This window comes from Mirounga angustirostris, unplaced genomic scaffold (genome assembly GCF_029215605.1).
Source record: "Mirounga angustirostris isolate CCGP_5_RB_7025 unplaced genomic scaffold, mMirAng1.0.hap1 SCAF_5, whole genome shotgun sequence".
In the NCBI taxonomy this organism is placed as follows: domain Eukaryota; kingdom Metazoa; phylum Chordata; class Mammalia; order Carnivora; family Phocidae; genus Mirounga; species Mirounga angustirostris.
In genome coordinates, this window is record NW_026991713.1 from 3,260,498 (window position 1) to 3,282,381 (window position 21,884).

Sequence of the window (21,884 nt, forward strand, 5' to 3'; positions counted from 1 at the left end):
TTAATTTGCATTTCCCTGATAGCTACTGGAGGTGAGAAATACGTTCCTATGTTTATGGGCCACTTGGAAATCCTCTTTTGTAAGGAGTCTGTTTAAGTCTTTTGTCCATTTTTCTGTTGGGTGGTCTATCTTTTCTTCATGTTATGTAGATATTCTTTGCGTATTGTGGATCTAGATCTTTTATTGGATTTATGAATTATAGATACCTTCTCTCGTTCTGTGGTTTGCCTTTTTACGCTTACTGGTGTCTGCTGATGAACAGACGTCCTCGATTTTAATGTAGTTCTATTTCTCTCTTTTTTTTCTCTATGGTTACTTTGGATCCTATTCGACATCTTTGTCCAGGGCCCTAAAGATATTTTCTCCTCAAAACTTTATCTTTCACGTTTAGACCTACAGTCCGTTTGGAGTTGGGTTTTGTGTGTAAGGTGAGTGGTCAAGGCTCATTTAAACACAGGGCCGGGCTCGACCGCCTGGCTGATGGGAAGGACGGCCCTTACCCCGCGCATGCTGACACCACCATGCCGATCTTCACTTCTTGCTTCTTTTTTTTTTAAAGATTTTATTTATTTATTTGAGAGAGAGAGAATGAGAGAGAGCACATGAGACGGGGGAGGGTCAGAGGGAGAAGCAGACTCCCTGCCGAGCAGGGAGCCCGACGCGGGACTCGATCCAGGGACTCCAGGATCATGACCTGAGCCGAAGGCAGTCGCTTAACCAACTGAGCCACCCAGGCGCCCTTCACTTCTTGCTTCTGTGTCGAACTTGGATTGAATTTCACTTTGTATCCAATGACTTTGCTAAATTCACTTATTAATTTTAATGGATTCATGATTCTTTTGGATTTGCTTTAAGCAGAATCGTGTCACCTGTGAATAATGGCATTCCTGTTTCATTCATCTTAGTTCTTTTATTTCTCTTACACTTCTCCCCTGGGGTGGGTCCCAGGGGGGAGGATCATCTCAGTCCAGCTCTCCGGGGCAGTTTCCAAGATTTCACTGTCAAGAATGATGTTTCTTGGGTTTTTAATAGATTTAAAAAAAAAAAAAACATTAAGGGTCATCTGGCTGGCTGAGTCAGCAGAGCCGGTGACTCTTAATATTAGGGTGGTGAGTTCAGCCCCATGATGGGCATAGAGATTACTTAAAAGATAAAAATAATAAAAATTTAGAAGTCAGGGGAAAAAAACATATTAGGGAAGTTCGTTTCTAATTCCTAGCTTTCTAGACTTTGTTTTTTCTTAAACCAGGGCTGATAGTTAAGTTTGATAAATGGTTTTTCTGCATCTCTGGAGTGCTCGTGTGATTGCCTTCTCTTTGAGTTACTGTGTTAAGGACATTGGTTTCTCTTGTATAAAAGTCTTTGTATTCCTATGAAATCCACTTGAACAAGACCCGCTATCTCTTTTTATATCTTTCTGGAGTTGACTTGCTGATACTTTGTTCAGGGTTTCTACACCTTGGCTCAGGGGAGAAGCAGAGCCATGCGTGAGTCTCTTGACTGGTTTTGCTGTCAAGCGTTGGTGGCCCCATGCAGGGAGATGAGAAGTGCTCCTTCCTTCTGTTCTGTGGAAGTGTTTTCGTGACACTGGGGCTGTGGTTTTCCCTGAGTCCTTGGAAGGGTTCACTGGTGAAACCATCAGGGCCTGGGGTTACTTTGTGAGAAGGTTTTCATTAATGACTTCAGTTTCTTCATTAAATATCAGACTATTCAGATTTTCTATTGCTTCTGCCAGGTTTGGTAAGTTGTATTTTTTGGGAAAATTTGTCCATTCATCCAAGTTTATAAATTCATTATTAAGAAGTCCTTTCACTTCCCTTGTAATATGTGCAGACTCTGGGGTAATGTCCCCTTTCTCATTCCTGATAATTAGTAATTTGTCTCTTCTCCCTAGTTCTGTAGCATCTTTATTAGGGAATTGTCAATTTAGTGAATCTTTTTACTTTTACTTTTTGAAAGATTTTATTTATTTATTTGTCAGAGAGGGAGGCAGGCAGAGGGAGAAGCAGGCTCCCCACTGAGCAGAGAGCCCGATGCGGGACTCGATTCCAGGACCCTGGGATCATGACCTGAGCCAAAGGCAGACGCTCAACCGACTGAGCCACCCAGGTGCCCCATTTTTATGAGTCTTTTTAAAGAACCAACTTTCGGCTTTGTTGATTTTCTCTACTGTACATTCCTCCCAGTATTTTATCATGAAGGTTTTCAAGCATCCAGAAAAAGTGCTAGAATTGTATAATAAACAGGCACATACCCACCGCATAGATGTGCAGTGGTTCATGGATTGCGAGCTTTGCTTTGCCAGCATCTGTGTATCTGTCCATTAAGTTCATTGTAATCTCTGCTGAGTTTCAGAGTAAGTGACAGACATGGGGCACTTTAAATACTTCAGCGGGCATCTCATGAATTAGAGATCAACATTTGTGTACCGTTCTGAGCTAGAATTCCCATACGGTGAAGTGGACAGATCGTGAGTTTAAATCAATGGTATCGGAACATGCATACACGTAGCTGTTGTCGCCCAAAGCCCTATATGAGACATAGACCACCCCAGAGTTTTCTCGTGATCCTTCTGTTGGTGCAGGGACAGCCACCACGCAGATGGAATGACATCACGGGGGCCCTTTCGAGTAGGGCTGTGACTCTCCACGTGACGGCGTTGACAGGGATCCACGTTGGTTAGTATACCAGCAGTCTGTGCTTTTTTATTGCCCAGTAGTATTCCATTGCGTAGCTGGACCGCATCTGTGTGTCAGCAGCCAGCTGATGGACACGTAGGGTGTTTTCTCTCGGGGCTGCCTCAAACAGTACTGTTGTGAACTTCTGTGTGCAGAATTTTGTGTGGCCTTAGGCTTTCCATTTTTTGGAGTATATACTTTTTTGCTACTTTTATTGATTTGTTAGTTGTTTGTTTTTGAGTGTCAGAATCTATTTGAACTGACCCCAACAAAAATGGTGGGAGTTGCTGTACAAACATGGGTGTGAGCCAGGTGAGGAGGCTCTCTGGACGGGACTGAAGCCAGGGGCTGACGGCCTGTCTGTGTCTCACTGTCTGTCCATCTGTCCATCCTCTCTGTCTCCCCTAGTGGGCCCTTCTTTACATCTGTTTCTTCTTGTTCTCTGCAGACTCACCTTCCTTCACTTTCCAGAAGTCACATTTTATAGGACTCTTCATCAGGAGACCGTGTCTGTCTCGGTCAGAATTCTGAATTTTTGGGGATTTGCAGATACACAAAGCTCCTGCCCATTCTGATAGGCTGTCACTTTTCTCTTTTCATAGATTAGGAAACTCTTTAGCACGGTTCTTTAACTTAAAGATACTTTGTTCAGGCAATACTAAGCAGAGTTCTCAAACCATAGTCATTAGATTTTCTTCAGTAATACAGCCCTTCCTGTTGATATATGTTGCATTCACTGTGATTTACACATTGTTGTTTTGTAGCATCGAGACCAAAGCATTTACTGGTGTTTATTAATCCGTTTGGAGGGAAAGGACAAGGCAAGCGGATCTACGAAAGGAAAGTGGCACCGTTGTTTACATTAGCCTCCATCACCACCGAAATAATTGGTAAGGTATAAATTCTGTTAAATATATAGGAGTAAATGTGAGAATGATACAAGTGTGGTCACTAGACAAGATTTTTATCTTACAAGTTATTTTAAACAAAGTAAAATGTGTTGTTTTTTTTGTTTTTTTTTTAAGATTTTATTTATTTACCTGACAGAGAGACACAGCAAGAGAGGGAACACAGGCAGGGGGAGTGGGAGAGGGAGAAGCAGGCTTCCCGCTGAGCAGGGAGCCCGATGTGGGGCTCGATCCCAGGACCCTGGGATCACAACCTGAGCCGAAGGCAGACGCTTAACGACTGAGCCACCCAGGCGCCCCAAAATGTGTTGTTTTATATACCAGAACGAGAGCAATACAAAATAAAGAATGTATACTTTTCTAGCCAAGTCTTAGCATAAACAAAAAGCACTCGAGGGGCGCCTGGGTGGCTCAGTCGCTAAGTGTCTGCCTTCGGCTCAGGTCATGATCCCAGGGTCCTGGGATCGAGCCCCGCATTGGGCTCCCTGCTCTGCAGAAGCCTGCTTCTCCCTCTCCCACTCCCCCTGCTTGTGTTCCCTCTCTCGCTGTGTCTCTCTCTGTCAAATAGATAAAATCTTTAAAAAAAAAAAGCATTCGAGAAAATCACTAAGAAGACGAAAGGGTAAAGATCAGGGACAGAAAATTCTTGCAAGAAGAGATACAAGCAATTTATAAGGCCCAGAAAGGATTTCACCAATAAGTGACACCTGAAGAAACGTAATGTGGCGCCGTGTTTGTGGCACCAGGTTTTTAGCACAAATTCTCGGAGCTGGGCAGGGCGCGGGGACGCTCTTCTCCTCCCCCGACCCCGTGCTCTGAGGTCTGCACAATTTCTGAAGGGCACCAGCAGTGTGGGCAAAGAGCCTTAAAAATGTGGGATGTTTGCCCAGTATCCCAGTTTTCTCACGCTTTCCTAGGATGACAACCAGGTGTACGGGGTGATGTGCACAGAGGTGCGTGGCCACATTTTATAATAGCAAACATTGAAACCACGTGAGCGCCCACTGGCAGGAAACATGGGGCTACAGTTGTGCCCTGTGATTCCGAAGGGACAGCACGTGGACCTTTAACGTGGTCTTTCCAGAGAACTTTTCATTGAAAAAAAGTGGCTATGATAAATGCTGGGAAGTCAGGGGTATGAGACTCCACACAGAGTAGCTTTTCTGTTCTGTTTTTGTTTCTTACGTTGAATACACAGTCTGTGGACTCACGTTTTCTTTTCCTTATGTCTTGGGATATTCTAAAGTTTAATTTTTTTAAAGTTTTATTTTAATCCAATTAATTAAAATTTTCAACATAACTGGAATAATAAGGAAAAACTATAAAATAGAAGATACAATCTCTTTCCAAAAAGTTACTATGTGTTGGCAATTAGATGCCAAGTATGTGACATCTTAACTTGAGCATGTCATCTTCCACTGAGGTCAGTGTCCCCTCTCCTTAAGAACGACTTCTTGCAGGAAATCCTCCTGAAGATGTTATAGGACCTCATGTGAAAGGAAGTGTTTGCTTGCTTTTTATTTTAAATTGGATTCTCAGATTTGAATGTAAGCTCTACAACGTAATGTTATTCTTCCCCACAGTTACTGAACGAGCAAACCAGGCCAAGGAGAGTTTATATGAGATCAACATAGACAAATACGATGGGTGAGTACAGTTCCTTTCATCTTGACTCCTACATAGTGGACGCTAATCAGGCTTTACCCATCTTAGTGTTGTTCACTCCCTGTCCTTAGTTTTGTTCCTAATTGTCATCGGAGAAAATTAGAAACAGCAGAAAAGTTCCATCACACCCCCTTCTACGACTTAGAGACAACCACTGGCCGCTTTCCTTTTCCGTCTTCCTACCTATGAATCTTCTCTGGATCATTTGAAAGTCTGTTACGGACATGATTCCCTTTTGTCCCTAAATAGTTGAGTGCATGTTTCCTAGAAATAAGGCTATTCTCTTACAGAACCAAATGCCATGATAACGCGGGAAACCACACGACACCAGGCTCTTACATGTTTGCTGTCCCTGTTCGGGGCCCGCCCGTTGTCCCCTTGTTCCTTTACAGCGGGAGACCTGCCTAGCCCTCTGGCTCTCGTGAGCACTCTAGTCTCAGATCTGGAGCCGCTCCTCAGCCTTTCTTGGTGTGGCTTAGGTTTTGGGAGTACAGACCAGGTGTCCGTCGTGCCCCTCAGTTTGGGCGTGTCTGGTGTCTCCTCTTGGTCGGCCCCAGCTGTGCGTGCTTGGCTGTGGGACACAGGGGGCTGCTGCGTGCGAGGCTGCGTCTGCGCTGTGTCTGTCTCTGCTGGCACGTCAGCCCCTGGAGGGCCAGCGTCCTGGGCCCTGTGCGTAGCTCTCCCCCAGCTCCGGGCACAGGCCTCGCGCGTGGCAGGTGCTTGGCGAACGAGCGCTCGAGACCTGGGGAAGGGCGGCTGTCTCCTCAGTGGTGAGGACCTGGGGGGCTCACAGACCGGTGCTGAGGATCAGGTGTGTTGGAAGGACCCTTTTGAAGGCCGTGTGGCGAGTACTGATGTGGGATCGGGCCCAGGACGGCTGCGGGAGGTCAGGAGCTGTAGGCAAAGCCGGCTGGACAGCGGCAGACGACACACACAGAGGGATGGTCTCCAGGACGTCTGGGGGAGAACTGACTGGTCCCAGTGATGGAATCCTACAGGACACTCGCAGGGACTCGTAACCCAAGTGACAGTGACGTTACCAAGCCGTGAGATAAGGAGCTGCAGTCGGGTTTGGAGACCGTGGTGCAGCCTGAGCTGAGGTCTCGGCGGGGCGGGTCGGCCCCTGGGGTCCAGGCGGCATGAAGGTTAAGGGCGCGGGGCTGCCTGCTGGAGTCTGGCTGGTGGAGGGCCGTGGAGGGAGAGGTCTGTTCTGCTTTTGTCGGCTTATTTCTTAGCAGTGTGGCCTGAAGGGAAGCACCCGGCTTGCGGGCTGAGGAGGAGGGCATTCTCCGCGAGGAGCGGGGGGGCCCCAGGGGAGAGTGCGGCATTGTGGGGGGATTGTGGGGACAGCAGAGGGACCCTAACAGCCCATGTCCCCCTGCAGAATCGTCTGCGTCGGTGGAGACGGCATGTTCAGCGAGGTCTTGCACGGCCTGGTCGGCAGGACTCAGCGGAACGCTGGCGTGGACCAGAACCAGCCCAGGGCAGCGCTGGTGCCCAGCCCGCTCAGGATTGGCATCATCCCTGCGGGTAGGGGCGCCGCCTCCCCCCTTCCCTGGGGGCATCAAGCTTGGTTTTCCTTCAGGTTCATTTTGTTGCTGAGACGGTGATTTTATCACCACACGGGTGCAGACTTGGTTGAGACAGTCCTGTCCTGCTTCCCACGGGTGCTGAGAAGCCGGCAGCTAGGGGACAGTCTGCTCTCAAAGGACTGACCAGCCGGCAGGGGTGGGGGGACTGGGGGCTGGTGGGGGGGCTCACGCACTGGGGCAGGGTGCTTTCCTATATAAGATGGGGAGGATGGGGACCAGGGCCTGTTCACCCCGTGGGCTCCTGGGCTGTGTCCCAAAGAGGTCTGGCTCAGTGTGTTGTTTTTTTTTTGTTTTTTTCAGATTTATTTATTTATTTATTTGAGGGGTGGGGGGAGGAGGGGCAGAGGGAGAGAGAGAGAATCTCCGGCTGCCTCCTCACCAAGATTGGAGCCCAATGCGGGGCTCGATCCCACGACCCTGAGATCACAACCTGAGCGGAAACCGAGAGTCAGACGCCCAACGGACTGAGCTCCCAGGCGCCCCTGGCTCATTGTGTCTGTAGGAAGTGCCTAGTTCTTTGAAAAACCACCGTGTTGAGCTAAGGAAAGCCTGTGCGTTGTTGCTTCGATGCCACAGGGAGGAGGCGCCCCTGCCCAGCACCCCGGGTCTGCCCCTGGGTGACAGTGATACAGGCTGGGCAAAAATCCCACCTGGCGCATCATGTCACGTCATTTACCACCACTGTGAAGGCCTTGCCGTCGTGGTGCCGCTTTACGGGCCAGGATGAGCAGTCACAGGGCCCCCGAGGGACCGCTCTGGCCCGCCCCACAGTCAGGAGAAGGCTCTTTTTCTGACGGAATAATGTCGTTTATATAGTAGACGTGTTTATTCTTGGTTGGTTACAGCTCACAACTTTTTTCCCAAGTTAGGCTCTTGGCTTTTGAGTTTGCACGTGTTCTGTTCTGGACGACATGAATTTTATTTTCCTATTTATTTATTTTTTTCCTATTTATTTCCTATTTATTTTATTTATTTTTTATTCCATGATGTCTTCTCTGGCCGCTGGCCCACAGTAGCGTTGACGCTTACAGCCCTGAGCTGTTAATGTTCAGAAGCGCAGCGTGGGAGCCCCGGCGGCTCCCACACGCGGCAGGGTCGTGGGGACGGGCGGGGTGCGCGCTGTGGGCCTTCCGGGCCCTGGGCTTCGGCAGAGGACAAGATGGGCGTGGCCTCTGCCCACACAGGAGGCCCCCACCGCACAGGAGACGTGGGCGCAGAAGGGTTTTCCATGGCGGCATGCTTGGAGAAAATGGGTTCAGGGACAGTGGCCAGGAGGGGCTTCTCTCGGTGGGAGCCCAGGGCCCTTCCTGAGAGGCGACCGGTGAGCGGCCGGCCGTGCACGGACGTGGGTGTGCCGGGGGTCAGCTGGGGCAGCGCTGTGTGCCCGGGAAAGGGGCCCGGCTGGCAGGGGCTGCCAGGAGTGGAGTCCCCGAGGGGCCCGCACAAGGGCCCAGCTCGAGAGGGAGGATGTCATAGAGGCTGGTGGGCAGCGTTACCTGAACGGGCTGGAAGAGCACCCCCGCGCTCCGTTCTGGGCAGTGCTGCCCGCGCCCGGGGAGGACGTCGGTGCTTGGGCCGGTGGCCGAGTGGTCGGTGTGACTCGGGCGTAGCTTTGCAGCAGAGCCAACAGGCCTCGGATGGAGCCGTAAAGATGAAGGAGGCAGCAGGGTGGCCCCATGATGTTGGCCTTGGTAACCTGGGGGCACGAAGACGAGGCATCGGGGTGGGGGCAAGAGTTCTGATGGAGACTGGAGACGGGGCTCCTTGGGGGCCCTGGGGCCAGCACTCGGAAGTAGATGGCCAGCGCTGCGGGGGTCTAGCCGGTATGTGGCAGCCTCGGGGTGGCTGGGGTGGTCCGAGACAGAGCGTGTCGGAGACCAAATCACTGCTCTGGTGCCGATGCTTTATAAATTCTAGTCTCTTTCCACTTGAGGATATATTTATTTATTATTATTATTTTTTAAGATTTTATTTATTTATTTGACAGAGAGAGACACAGCGAGAGAGGGAACACAGGCAGGGGGAGAGGGAGAAGGAGGCTTCCCGCAGAGCAGGGAGCCCAATGCCGGGCTCGATCCCAGGACCCTGGGTTCACGACCCGAGCCGAAGGCAGACGCTTAACGACTGAGCCACCCGGGTGCCCCATCCACTTGAGGATTTAGAGGAAGGAGCCAGTGCACAGAAGGAGGGGGGCCTCTGTCCTTGTTTCCGTGGGCACACCAGAGCCGCGCGCCTCTGCGGACTTGGTCACCGAACCCCGTCCTGTCGCCTGGTCTGAGCCAGACTTTGCGTTTCCAGCTGGGGCTTCCTCTTGGTCAAAGCCTTGGCCACACAGATGTCTGAGGAAATGCCCGGGGAGTTAGGTCACATCCGAGGGATGAGCTGTTGAAAGCGCACTCAAAGTTAAAAGGATGGGACGGTGTTTGGGGGTACCCGGGCTGCACCAGGCTGGCCCCTTCAAAACGGAAGGTGCCACGGGCTGAAGGCTCCCTGGAGCTCGGGCAGCTCACTCGTTCAGTTGGTGAACACGCACACTCGCAACACAGGCTTCCCAGCCCCGCTGTGGGCCCCAGAGTGAGCGAGGCGGGGCCCCCAGGGTGCAGGGAGGCCGACTGTGGGTACAGAACGCAGAGAGCCAAGCGGTGGGGGGGCAGGCCGTTGCAGACACGGTGCTCTGGGAGGCCTCTCGGGGTGACACTGGTCCAGGACCTGGAGTGCGGTGAAGACAGCCCTGCCTTTGGGCAGCAGTGGCCCCTGCAGGGGCCCCAGGGCAGGACGAGCCTGGCTCTGGCCAGGAGGTGTGAGCAGGGAGCAAGAGGTGGGGTGCAGGGGGAGCTGCAGGCAGAGGGCGGTGGCCCCAGGGAGGCTCCTGAGGAGGGAGTAAGCTGAGTGATGACCTGCTTTAAAAAATCTGACTTTTTAGCAAAACCATCCCTGAAACCTGTCAGAAGCTCAGGTCGCCTGCCGGTCCAGGGGCAGGGCCCTGGGAAATCCTGGAAGGCTAGTACACGGGGGCCACACCCCAGCCCGGCCAGGGCCTGGATGCCTGACCAGGAAGGCCGGGCGCCTCGCCCTGTCCCTTCCACACCTCCGTGGATGAGACGCCTCCAGCAGCTTGGGAACAGTGCGGTGCCATCCCGGAGACGGGTCATCACCACGGCCCGCTTTGCTGTGGTTCTGCCGGGCGCCCCACACGCGCACACTGAGCCCTGGGGAGCCCCATCCCGAGACTCCGCTTCCCTCATGGTGGTGTCCGGCCTGGCGAGGCCTCGGGCGTCTAGGCCGCGGGGTGGGATAGGGACCAGACGCTCGCTGCTTCGTGCTTATTGGGCATCCTTGGCAGAGTTCCTGCTGGGGGTGCGGTCCCATCTCTGCGAATGCAGGCGAGTCTGGGAGTCCGGGTCAGCGTGCCGGGAAAGTAAACAAGGCCCGGGGCACGTAAGGGGAGCAAGTGGGCTCCACGGACGTTCTGGAAAGTTCTGAGGATGGGAAGAACTACCTGAGGGCATAGTTCAGAGTTATTAAACAGCTCTTTCAGAGTTTGTTCTCTTAGAAATGTTCATGCTGGTTGCCCGGGTACCCTTCGTTACAAAGATGAGGGTGTGGGAGACTCTGAAACCACACAGGTTCTTAGATGCTGTTGCTGTGAATTTTTAATATTTTAAGACTTACTCCTATGGTCTTAGATGTTTATTTAAAAATGTTTATTTTTTGGGTGCCTGGGTGGCTCAGTTGGTTAAGCGACGGCCTTCGGCTCAGGTCATGATCCTGGAGTCCCGGGATCGAGTCCCACATCGGGCTCCCTGCTCAGCAGGGAGTCTGCTTCTCCCTCTGACCCTCTTCCCTCTCGTGCTCTCTCTCATTCTCTCTCACTCAAATAAATAAATGAAATCTTTAAAAAAAAAAAATCAGTTTAAAAATTTTTACTTTTTGGCTCATTTTTGGTTAAGGTTAGGTTGGTTAAGGTTGGTCAGGTTAAGATTAACAAAAAAAGAAAAATACTCATATTAAAAACATATGTGTGTGTTCATATAACTTACCAGCAATCAGAAGCCATATGGGCACTTAGAGGAAATAATTAAGAGCCTCCACTCGGATGACAAACTGGACCGGGTTCTGTTACTCTGAGACATAACACAGGGTGCTTGCAATCCAGCACGTCTGTGGGGAACCACGAGCTTTCCGGCTTCAGGGGACGTCACTCATGACGGGAGACTCGATTGTTCGGGGTTCTGAGGGTGGGGCATCTGGACCCTGCGGACGGGCAGGCTTCTGTGCCCGTTAACTCCAGTTATTCCCTGATGGGTGTGGGTCTGTGGCAATATGGTGCAATTCTAGATCCTGTCATACACTTTACTCTTGGGAAATCCACACTAGGCTTTTTCAGTTAGTTAGCAGACGTGTTAAAATTCAGATTGCTCAGCCCCATCCCAGACCTGTTGAATCAGAATCTCGGGGGAGTGGGGTTCAGGAACCTGTGATAAATAAGAGCCCAGGAGATTCTCTGCCCACTCAGGCTGAGAACAGTCACCTGGATTATGCCCCAGTTAGAAGCAGGACAGACATAGGGATGGTCCGTAGCATCATCACCACGCTCCGGGGATCCTGGCACCAGCTGGGTGCCCTGAGATCACCCCCAGTCTACGGACGAGCATGTCAGTGGGAGACGTGTGCTCGCTGAGCTCCGTGGGGTCCCCTCCAGGCTGTTAGGTGGCGGCTGCCGAGCGTCTTTGAGCAGCGATGGGCCCCAGAGCATTCTGTGAATCAGGCCGCCGGTGTCCGGGCGCGGGCTTCCACGGGGCTTTTTCTGGGACGTCCACGGGTTGTTCTTGTTCTGCACTCACATTCCCGCTGGTGATGACTCTGCATATGCCCGTGGGTCCTGTGGCCACCGGTGTGTGAAGGGGGGACATAGACGCCGTGCAGAGTGCGGAGCGACGCCCCGGCCGCCACCACCACCCACATGTCTCGGGCTCCGCTCCCCAAGCCGGGGCAGCAGTGTCTGAAAGCTCAGTGAGGAACTAGTGGGATTACTGCAGGCAGTCTCCGCATTTCTGATGAATTAATCTCCATTTGTCCAGTATTCACTTTATATAGCTCATGTTTAGTCCTTGTGTCCTTACTCCAGGGCCAAAAGGAAGAGCGGATCACTCCGTTGGAAACCTGCTGCAATTTCAAATTATTATAATGATATCCAAGACCTTCCTTTTTTTCCTTCTTTAGGGTCAACAGACTGTGTGTGTTTTTCGACGGTGGGCACGAACGATGCGGAGACGTCCGCTCTGCACATCATCGTGGGTAGGTCCCTGTCCGCGGCACCGGCCGTGTAAGCCGTGCGGACCTCCCTGGGCCTCCCGCCAGCAGGGCTCCCTGGGCCCTGGTTCCTTGCCACCTCCCATCTCGTCCTTTCTTCCCGTGGCCATCGGGGGGGATGCTTCATCAGCACAGACCCTGCTCAGAGCCATCTGGGGCCCCTGCTCCGCAGCCACACCCTGAGACCTGATCAGCTGCCTCAGTGTCCCCATGTGCGGGCCAGGCCGACCCTCTGGCCCCGACATGCCCCACGCTCGCCCGGTGCTCTGCTCTCTGGTGCTGCGTCCGGGACGTGGCCCCCGTCCCCGTCAGGACAGGCTTGCCCAGGCCCGAACCCACGCCACCTGCGACGCCCCTTCCATGTGGCGTTAACCGGGCACGTGCGCGCTCAGCCCCGAGGGCAGGACGCCACCCGTGTTGCTAGTCGCCGGCTCAGAAAGCCAGGAATGGCCACGGCCCCTGCTCCGCAAGCACGTGGGCCCCCTCCTTGTCCCCAACGACAGTGCTTCGTCCTTGTGACCGGAGCCACTCAAGTGCTGCTGACGAGTTGTGCAGTGATGATTGCCAGTTTTAGAACGTGGGTGCCTTTCCCTCCATTCACGGCACGGCACCCACTCCGTGGGGCCGTGGGTGTTCCGTCCCGACAGGACAGCTTTCCAAACCTCTTTTGGAAATGTTCGTGAAATTCTGTCATTTGAATGAAGCGTAGGCGCCCAGCCCCCCGCCTCCCTCCCGTGTTAATCATCTGCATCGGCGGGAGGAGGTGCGGCGTGGGAGTGGACAGGGGACCACTTCTCTCCGCAGGGGACTCGCTGCCCATGGACGTGTCCTCCGTGCATCACAACAGCACGCTGCTGCGGTACTCCGTGTCCCTGCTGGGGTACGGCTTCTACGGGGACATCATCAAGGACAGCGAGAAGAAGCGGTGGATGGGTCTCATCAGATACGACTTCTCAGGTAACTCACAGTAACACCCGCCGACTGACCTCCCCTGCACCGTGCCCGTCTCCACCGACAGAAGCCGCGGGTGCTCGTCTGCCGGGCTCAGGACGCCCGCAGGGCAGGGCCAGCACCCCGAGAACCCGAGAACCCCCACCCTTGGCCACAGACCCGTTCCCCTTACTGGCCGCAGAGCTGGAACTGGGGGGAACTGGTGGGAACTGGAAGTCCATTGCAGACCACACAGAACAGGGACAGTCTGCTCATGTCGAACGGTGTCGCCTTCGGAAAGGGGTCTGAAGGTGCAGAGGCTGGTGGGCACGCCTGCCGCCCACAAGTGCTCCTTGGCTGAGTTTGATCAATGTCATTTGGTCACTGCCCTTTCCAGTTTGCTTTTGGGTAAATCTGTATTGAGTTCAATTGGAGAATCCCAGGTATTAAAATCTGAACCCTCTTCTTGGGAGAAAAGGGGACAGTAATCTGCTGAGCTTGAGGCACCACAAAGACCTACCTAAGTACAGTGTGGCTTGAAAGTTAAAATGTAAGGAACTCTGAAGAAATACATCTAATAAACCATAGTTAGGAAAAGGAACGACGAAGAGGGAATTAGAAAAGACTGGCGCCATCTTCCTGACTACCGGCTGCTGCGCTGGCCGCGTGCTCCCTGAGCCCGTGGGGCCTCGTCCCGGCCCGCGGTCACCCCTCCCCTGGGACACGGGCGCGTCCTGCCCACATCTCCACCCCCACCTGGAACCCGACACGCCGCGATGCTCGGAGGTTGTTCTGGAGGCAAGAGGAGGCTGACGTTTTAGGGCCCGCTGGACATGCACCCGGTCCGTCCAAGGACAGGCAGAGATGGGTCACTGCTGTCCGGGAGAGAGGCTGCCCTGCAGGGGCCCAGCAGGGGTGTCCTGGGGGGAGATGGGGGGACGAGCAGCGGGAGGATGGTGGACGCCAGGGGCCACGGGGAAGTGGTTTCTCCACAGGACAGGTGGTTCCTGAGCATCTCCCAGGTGCCCAGCCACGTGCTAGGTGTTGGCAGGGCAGGCCAGAGGCAGGGGCGAGGGGTTCAGTGCCATGCCTGTCACACCAGGTGTGACCGTGGCCAGTGCCGGCCCCGCATCCGACTCGGGGACGTGGTGTTACTGTTCTTGCAGGACACAGCCCGGCCCCACTGTGGCCCCATTCACATGTCCTGCTGGGCTTCCTCCACTCAGCGGGTTGGGTTCATGCCACGCACTTTGGGGTCGGTTCGAGGCAGGCCAGGAGAGCAGACAGCTCACCGCAGTCTGCCACGGGGGCTGGCCACAGTCCTCTGGTGGCAGTGCTGCCGTGGACTTCGTCAGAGTTCTTCCCAGACGCGGAGTGGTCCTGGGTGACCTTGGGCGGCCGAGCCTGGGGGACGCTGGGGCGTCGGCCAACAGTCTGGAAGGAGCGGGGGGGGGGGGGTCTGGGGGCTCTGCCCTTTGAAGCGTCTCCTTCAAGTTGTACAGACATCAGCAGACGCCAGCGACCTGCGGGCAGGCCAGGAGGGGTCCCAGGTGGGGGCAGCCCTGGTGACCAGGCGCCCAGCGTGGCCCGGTCCCTCATGCCCCCGTCACCCGGGTCTCGGAACGCGCTGGCGGCGTGTCCTGGGGTCCCGTGGCTGGGAGGTGCCGTTGGGCTGATGGCTTTCCGCTCTGCTCTCAGGTTTGAAGACCTTTCTCTCCCATCACTGCTACGAAGGGACGGTGTCTTTCCTGCCAGCACGGCACACGGTGGGGTCTCCGAGGGACCGGAAGCCCTGCCGGGCAGGGTAAGCGCGTTCTCCCGCGTGTCTGCTGCACGTGGCATGAACCAAAGCCAGGCTGTTCGGGGCTGTGCTCTGACCGTGGACGCAGGGCATCTTCGGTGTGGATGGGAGAATGTGGTTCTCGCGTGCCCAGCAATGGCCTAGCTCGGTGCAGGGCCTCCGGGGTCACGTGCACCTGCGTGCGTCCCTTCTGGAAGTGAAGGATTTGAGGCCATAAATCAGAACAGTTAGAGGCAGGAGCTGTTTTACCGACGTGTCGCTAAGCTGAGCTGCTGAGCTAATCTCTCTAACGGGGGGCCGAGCAGACCTGGCTTCCCGGCCTCGTAGGGCTCTCTCTGTTCTTGTGATGCTTACACGTGTTAGAGCAGGACTCACGGACACGTGTAGTTGTTACAACATCTAATTTGGAGAACTCAAATTGGTGTGCAAAGGAAATACTGTTAGCTAAGCCTCTGAATCCGAGCTTGCTGTCACATGGGAATTAGCGCAGCCCTGTGTCCGTGCCGAGCGTCCGCGGCCCGCGGTCCCGTCTGCGCACCGCAGGGAGGGTCATGCTGTCCTTGTCTTTCAGATGCTTTGTGTGCAGGCAAAGCAAACAGCAGCTGGAGGAGGAACAGAAGAAGTCGCTGTACGGTTTAGAGAACACGGGTAACGTCTCAGAAACACGGTCACGACCGTGTGCGGAATTGCGCGTTTTTGAATCTTGGAGGACATCGCGTCTTCCCGTGGCCGGTCTCTCCCTCCGCTGGTGCCGCCCGGCGCATCCCTTTCTCCTGAGCTCCTGGCGGCAGCAGATGGTGGCTGTTTGCCAGCTTTGGGGAGGCGCAGATGGCAGGGGACCCGCTGTTGGGGCGCCAGCCAGGCCCCCGTCCCCCACGATGCTCTGCCCGGGGCCCAGCGAGCGCCCCTGCCACCCACTCACACGCGAGCCTTCGGGCTTGGCCCGGCATTCATGAGGGAAGGGGCGCCCCAAACCGTTCCTGATGGGCACCGAGAGCCTCAGAGAATGTTCACGTCACAACATATCATTCGTCTTTATTTCCAGCCGTTTAAAAATGTGAAAATTACTCTTAGCTCACAGGCCACACAAAATCAGGGGCAGGCCAGACTGGGCGACCCCTGTTCTAAATTTTCCAAAAGTCCCCATGGGGACCAGCGAAACAGCTCTGCCTTTGGGAGGCGGCTCTCTGGGCCCGGTGGTCGGCACAGGATTCTTTGCACTGCTGCTGGGGGAGTCAGTTGCGTGGGGAATTTGTGGGGATGGTCTCGGGACGCCCGGCGCATCTAACGTCCCGTCCGCAACGCCCCTTTTTGCTTTAGAGGAGGTGGAAGAGTGGAAGGTGGTCTGCGGGAAGTTCCTGGCCATCAACGCCACCAACATGTCCTGCGCTTGTCCCCGGAGCCCCCAGGGCCTCTCCCCGGCCGCCCACTTGGGGGACGGGTCTTCTGACCTCATCCTTATCCGGAAATGCTCCCGCTTCAACTTTCTGAGGTTTCTCGTCAGGCACACCAACCAGTATGACCAGGTGAGTGGCGAGCTCGTGCCGCGCCCCGCGGTGGCCAGTGGGGTCCGTGGCCCCGTCCCTGCTTGCGGTGCGCTGGGAGCCGGCTGGTGCCTCCCCGCGAGCGGGGGCGGCTTTCCGGGCCGGGCCTCACCCACTGGAAGCACCTAGTCTCAGGGACTCCTGGTGAAGGCTCGCTAGAAGCACAGAGTCTCCTCCAGCAAACCTTTCCATAGTCGCGGGCATCCTTGTCCACACAGCGGAAGATCCCACGTCGCACGGCATCGAGAGGCCCGGAGCTGTGGGTCCATCTCTGATTTTACCAAGATTTGTGGGTGGTTTTTTGTTGTTTTTTTTTTTACTTAAATTGTATTTAAGGTCTAGCCTAATGGTGTTTTTATGTGGCTTTTAAAATAGTGCTTGTGAAAAAGGTAAAGAATTCTACAAGTTACTGCTAGGGAACCACCAAAATTCTTTTTTTAAAAAAAAATTTATCTTTTAGAGAGAGTGGGGCGAGGGGCAGAGCTCGACGCGGGGCTCGATCCCACAACTCTGAGATCACGACCTGAGACGAAGCCAAGAGTCGGACGCTCAACCGACTGCGCCGCCCAGGCGCCCCTGCCAGAATTCTTTAGGAAAGTGCTCGTGGCTGTGGACGCAGCCGTGGTCGCTGCCCACGCCCGGCCTCCCCCGCAGAGCGCCTCTAAGAACACGATCCCCCTGCTGTGTCTCTCGGCAGTTTGACTTCGCTTTTGTCGAAGTTTATCGAGTCAAGAAGTTCCAGTTTCTGCCGGAGCATGTGGAGGAGGAGGACAGCGACCTCAAGGAGCGGGGGAAGATGCGGTTCGGGCCCGTGTGCAGTGACACGCCTCCATGCTGCGGCGCTGCGTCCAACAGCTCCTGGAACTGTGACGGGGAGACCCTGAGCAGCCCCTCCATCGAGGTCAGGTGCGCACCCGCGGGCCCCGCGCTCCATGAGCTCCGCGTCCCACAGCCCGGGGGAGCGCTCTCCAGGGTCAGCCCCCGCGCGCCGCCGTCTCGCCCGGGAAGGGTACTGGGGCATCACCACGTGGGTCACAACACGACGTATTCGTTAGACAAGCCGTCCACCTTGGCAGACACTTCCTGGGCCCCACGTCACCGAGTCCACCAGCAGCCCCTCGGCCTCAGGGGGCCCCACCTGTGGCTGGAGCTGGGGGTCGGCTCGCGGGGCAGCGGGTCCTCTCCAGACCCGCAGGCATCCGAGGACGAGAGGTGGCCACGAGGCCGCAGGAAAACCCGCCAGGACAGTTGTATGTGCGGGGATTCAGCTTCTGTAATCTTACAAGTTAAAGACATGGAATTATTTTTAATCCTGGCTTAAGGATTTACTTAAAAAGTAGGTTACTTTGAAAATTAGGAACAGCATTCTTTTATGAAGTATATCCTATGTATCTTGAAAATACTACCGTGCCTTAACCAGCGAGTGGCTTGGTTAGGGGGTTTTTCCTACTGAACATCTTGGAGGAGGCCGCAACGGCATTAATTAAGGGGGACGGTGGCCCTGCCGGTGGGCTGAGAGCCATGCGGACCGCTGAGCCCCTCTGCTCTCATCATGCCTGTTGTGGGAGGCGGGGTCTCCAGGGCACCTTGGCCATGCTTCGGGCCCCGGGGCCAGGGTTGGGGTGGAGCCCACTCGTCCTGGGTGACCAGACGTCCTGCACATCCCATATGAGGGGGGTCGCCCCCCACGAGCCCCCTCCCTGCTGCCCTGAAAGCTTGGAACACGATTATCTAGAGGCTTGTCACGCTGCTAAAGGGCGGGTGCTGGACATGGAACCGCGTTTGCAGGGCCCTCAGCTCCCTTTACGAAACAGGCTTCTCAAGAGTGTGGGTAAGTCACTCTGTGCCCCTGACCTGTCCCTGCGGGGTCAGGCCCAGAGCCGGCCACGAGGAGACCCCCACCCCCCCTCCAGCCTTGACCAGCTGCGGGGCCAAGGGTCAGGAGGCCCTGGGGGTCACACGTGGCCCTTTGTCTCTGCAGGGTCCACTGCCAGCTCGTTCGCCTCTTTGCACGGGGCATCGAGGAGAGTCCTAAGGAAGAACGGGACAGCTGAGCCATCCTCCCGCATCACCTGCCTTGCTGTGCTTGGGAAGCGTGAACATTATTTAAGAAAATTTCTGCAGAACAATTATGTTGATACATATGTTTAAATTTAGAAATTTATTTTTGATAGTTAGATCTTGATTTTAGACAAAATATCTTTGTCAACAATTTCGTGAACATACCTGGCATTTTCAGCTCTCTGTGAACCTGTGGGTTGCGTTTCACATAACTTATTCTCAGCAAACGGCACTTGTCGGTTTGGGGGCGCCGCCTTCTTAGATTTTATGCCAATGGCGCAGAGTTTTCAAGGGCCCATCCGTGGCTCTACTGCAGTCATTTTAGGGACAGTGGGTGTGAGCAGAGCATCTGGACGGGAGGTGCCTAGCAGCTCACTGACCCACTTTGCAGGACTTACTCGAAGGTTTGTGATCAGGTTTTGGAAAATACTGGATTGCCTTCATGTTATCTTCACCTTAACTTGTGCTTGGGACACGCTTACTGGATCCGGTGCATCCTGGGCGGCTTCGGTGACCTGGGAGCAGGACCATTTTAGGGAGAAGGACACAGACAGGGGGGACACTGTTTCTTTAAAATCCCAGCCCTTGCTTTCATCGTGCTAGTGCTTCTGGGACAATCCAGCACTGGTAGCAAGAACAATCATGAGCTCGGGACCTGGCATCTATTTTAAATGTGGAGTACCGAAGCTTCATAGCGACCCAGTGAGTAACAGGTGGGCCTCGTGGGGAAGCGGAAGGAAGCGGAAGGAAGCAGGTGCGCAGGACATACAAATGCACTTCGTGAATTCTGTGTTCACTTCAAACCCGAGTGCTCGAGCCCCGCCGGGGGTGGGGTCCCGAGTGCCCGCGGCTCCTTGGGTGCAGGCCCCAAGTCCACATACGTGGTCCAGACTTGTGCTTTTCTGCACACGTGAGTCTATATATTTATTGAAAATGATGTCCTTTTCAACCGGAAGACCGCGGTCCCCGTGGTTAGCGCCATGGACGTCTGCTGACGAGCCGGAGCCGCAGCGGCCGGGGCCTCCCTGTAGCTGTGCCCCCCCCCAGCCCCTGGGGCGGCCCTCGTCCGCGCTCTGGCCTCGTTTTCTTTGTACGCACACTTAGGTATGTGGAAGATGCATCGAAAATAGCTCCGTCTGAAATACGAGCTGCAGAGCCCGAACTCTGGTCCGCGGAGAGTGGCAGCCCGACTGTCAGAGGAGGTCGTTACTGACGCACCGTCGTGCGCTTGGCTTACGGAGGTGCAGCTGGTCCTGTTGGCATCGACAGGCATCGTACGTTTTTAGAATTCACTTGCAGCGTTTGTATTTTGAAGTATACACGAAATCTCCTGCTTTATCACTCAGTCCCGTCCGGGTCAGACAAAAGGGCAGCTTTAACAGTGGTTTTTTCAACAGACCGTATTGTCAAGTAATTGCAAAAATGGCACGGTCTACGAGGTCGTGGGTGGGCGCCGAGTCTGGGTCCAGAGTGGACCGCTGCACTGGCCATTTGTGATTCTCAGTGCCCGCTGCTGGTTGGAAGAAACCAGAGGACGGGCAGCTCCGTGTGGGAGCAGGGCCGCGCGTCAGGGCCCAGCCAGCCAGAACCGCGCCGTGGAATGTGCTCCTTCGCAAGTTTCCCCGAAACAGGACTGGTCTGTCCTAAAACCCACTGCCAATTTTAGAAAAACAGTCCAGGCCACGGTAAGCATCTTCTGTTCCCCGAGAGAGCCGGCCCTGCCCCGGGCTTCCCGCACGGCTGCCCGCACACCGACGTCCAGAACCGCAGGCCTTGGGGCTCTTCTGGGCGTGTGTGATTGTCAGAACACCCCGAGAGTTCTCGATGATCTGCACACAGGACGCAAGGACCGTTCAGACATTCCCACGTGGGCGAGAGGCGCGGATGTCCAGGAACGCCCCACACCTGGACTCCAGGGACTTGGGAAAAAAAAAAAAATGGAACTGATGGTGGGTTAGTGAAAACTTAGGATCATCTAGAAGGTTAGTCTATGTTTTAACTTCGTGACTTATTGGTGCAAAAACACCACGGCAGCCATTACGCTCCGACCCTATTCCTGCTTATTCTCCTCCCCAAGTGAGCACCTGGTGCCCAGCACCTTGCTGCCCGGTGGGCGGGCGTGACCGTTCTGGTACAATCCTGTGTAACCGGCAAGTATGGACTGAAAGGGTGGCTTCATTTCCTTGTAATCTTGCTGGTTTCAAGATTGGAAAATGGCGTATTTGCTCTGATATGTTTGGGAAGACAAAATAAAGTTACTTTGGGCAGAGTTTCTTTTTCTCTTTTATAAATTCTTGTTCAAAGTAGAGCATGTTTTGTGAGAACACATATACCCATTTTTTTTTTAAAGATTTTATTTATTTGACACAAAGAGAGAGAGAGGGAACATAAGCAGGGGGAGCGGCAGAGGGAGAGAGAGAGGGAGAAGCAGGCTCCCCACCGAGCAGGGAGCCCGATGCGGGACTCGATCCCGGGACCCCAGGATCATGATCTGAGCCGAAGGCAGCCGCTCAACGGACTGAGCCACCCAGGCGCTCCATATGCACATTTTTTTTTTTTAATTTTTTGGAGAGCAAGCAGGTGCATGTGAGCAGGGGGAGAGGAAGAATCCCAGGCAGACTCCCCGCTGAGCACGGAGCCCAGCCGACCACAGGCTCGATCCCACAACCCTGATATCATGACCTGAGCCGAAATCAAGAGTCCGACGCCCAACCGACCGAGCCACCCAGGTGCTCCCACCTTTGTAACAACTGAAAGAACAAGAATAAAACGAACGATGTGTAGCTACCACCCAGACCAAGAGACAGAACTTCACCCTAAAGTCCCCGTGTTCCCCTTGTGGGGGGACCCCCGTTTCCAGTGTACCATTCCCTTGTTTATCCACGTGAGGGGGTCAGAACAGCTTACCCTGAAATAGGCCACTTTGGCATAAGGATTGTTTTGAGCTGCAGACCGTCAAGGAGCAGCAAATGCAGGGGCGCCCTCTGCCCCCCCCCCACCCCGTCTGCTGAAAAGGACGTGAACTTCCCCTTGAGAAGGCATGTCTTCCTCTCACGCCAGGAGCTGAACCGCCTCTACCACTGGGACGGTCGGCGCCGTGATGGGTCTGCACAACCCTTAACCTTCCCTCACTTCCCCACATGAAATTACCCAATAAAGTCCTGTTACCTTAGAAGCCCAAACACCTTTTCCTTCGTCTTGTCACGTCTTGATGAATTTGCCCTTTTGTTAAAATGGTGCATAAACCCCAAGGTCTAACTGCTTCTTTGGGTCTTCCGATCTTTTTCTATAAATGTCTCCATGTTCAAAAAATAAGCTATTAGCACCAAATAATTGTTTGCCTTTTCTCCTCTTCACCTGCCTGCTCACTCGGCGGGCCACAGCCCCCGAGC

At 54.5% G+C, this 21,884-nt stretch overlaps 1 protein-coding gene across 4 annotated transcripts in view; it reads left to right on the forward strand.

Moving 5' to 3' along the window:
• The window catches only part of CERK (ceramide kinase), a 40,682-nt gene extending 19,918 nt beyond the window's left edge, over window positions 1–20,764 (forward strand). For 3 of the 4 annotated variants that reach the window (XM_064590481.1, XM_045875978.3, XM_064590482.1), the window contains 10 exons: window positions 3,443–3,568; window positions 5,170–5,233; window positions 6,636–6,781; window positions 12,067–12,141; window positions 12,961–13,113; window positions 14,785–14,890; window positions 15,459–15,535; window positions 16,208–16,413; window positions 17,129–17,337; window positions 18,413–20,764. In XM_064590481.1, the coding sequence (XP_064446551.1) occupies window positions 3,443–3,568; window positions 5,170–5,233; window positions 6,636–6,781; window positions 12,067–12,141; window positions 12,961–13,113; window positions 14,785–14,890; window positions 15,459–15,535; window positions 16,208–16,413; window positions 17,129–17,337; window positions 18,413–18,485 (1,235 nt within the window). In that variant the 3' untranslated portion in view covers window positions 18,486–20,764. Of the gene's footprint in view, window positions 1–3,442; window positions 3,569–5,169; window positions 5,234–6,635; window positions 6,782–12,066; window positions 12,142–12,960; window positions 13,114–14,784; window positions 14,891–15,458; window positions 15,536–16,207; window positions 16,414–16,891; window positions 17,338–18,412 lie in introns of those variants that run through there. The other variant, XM_054506703.2, reaches the window with a different exon arrangement.
• Window positions 20,765–21,884: the final 1,120 nt, after the last annotated feature.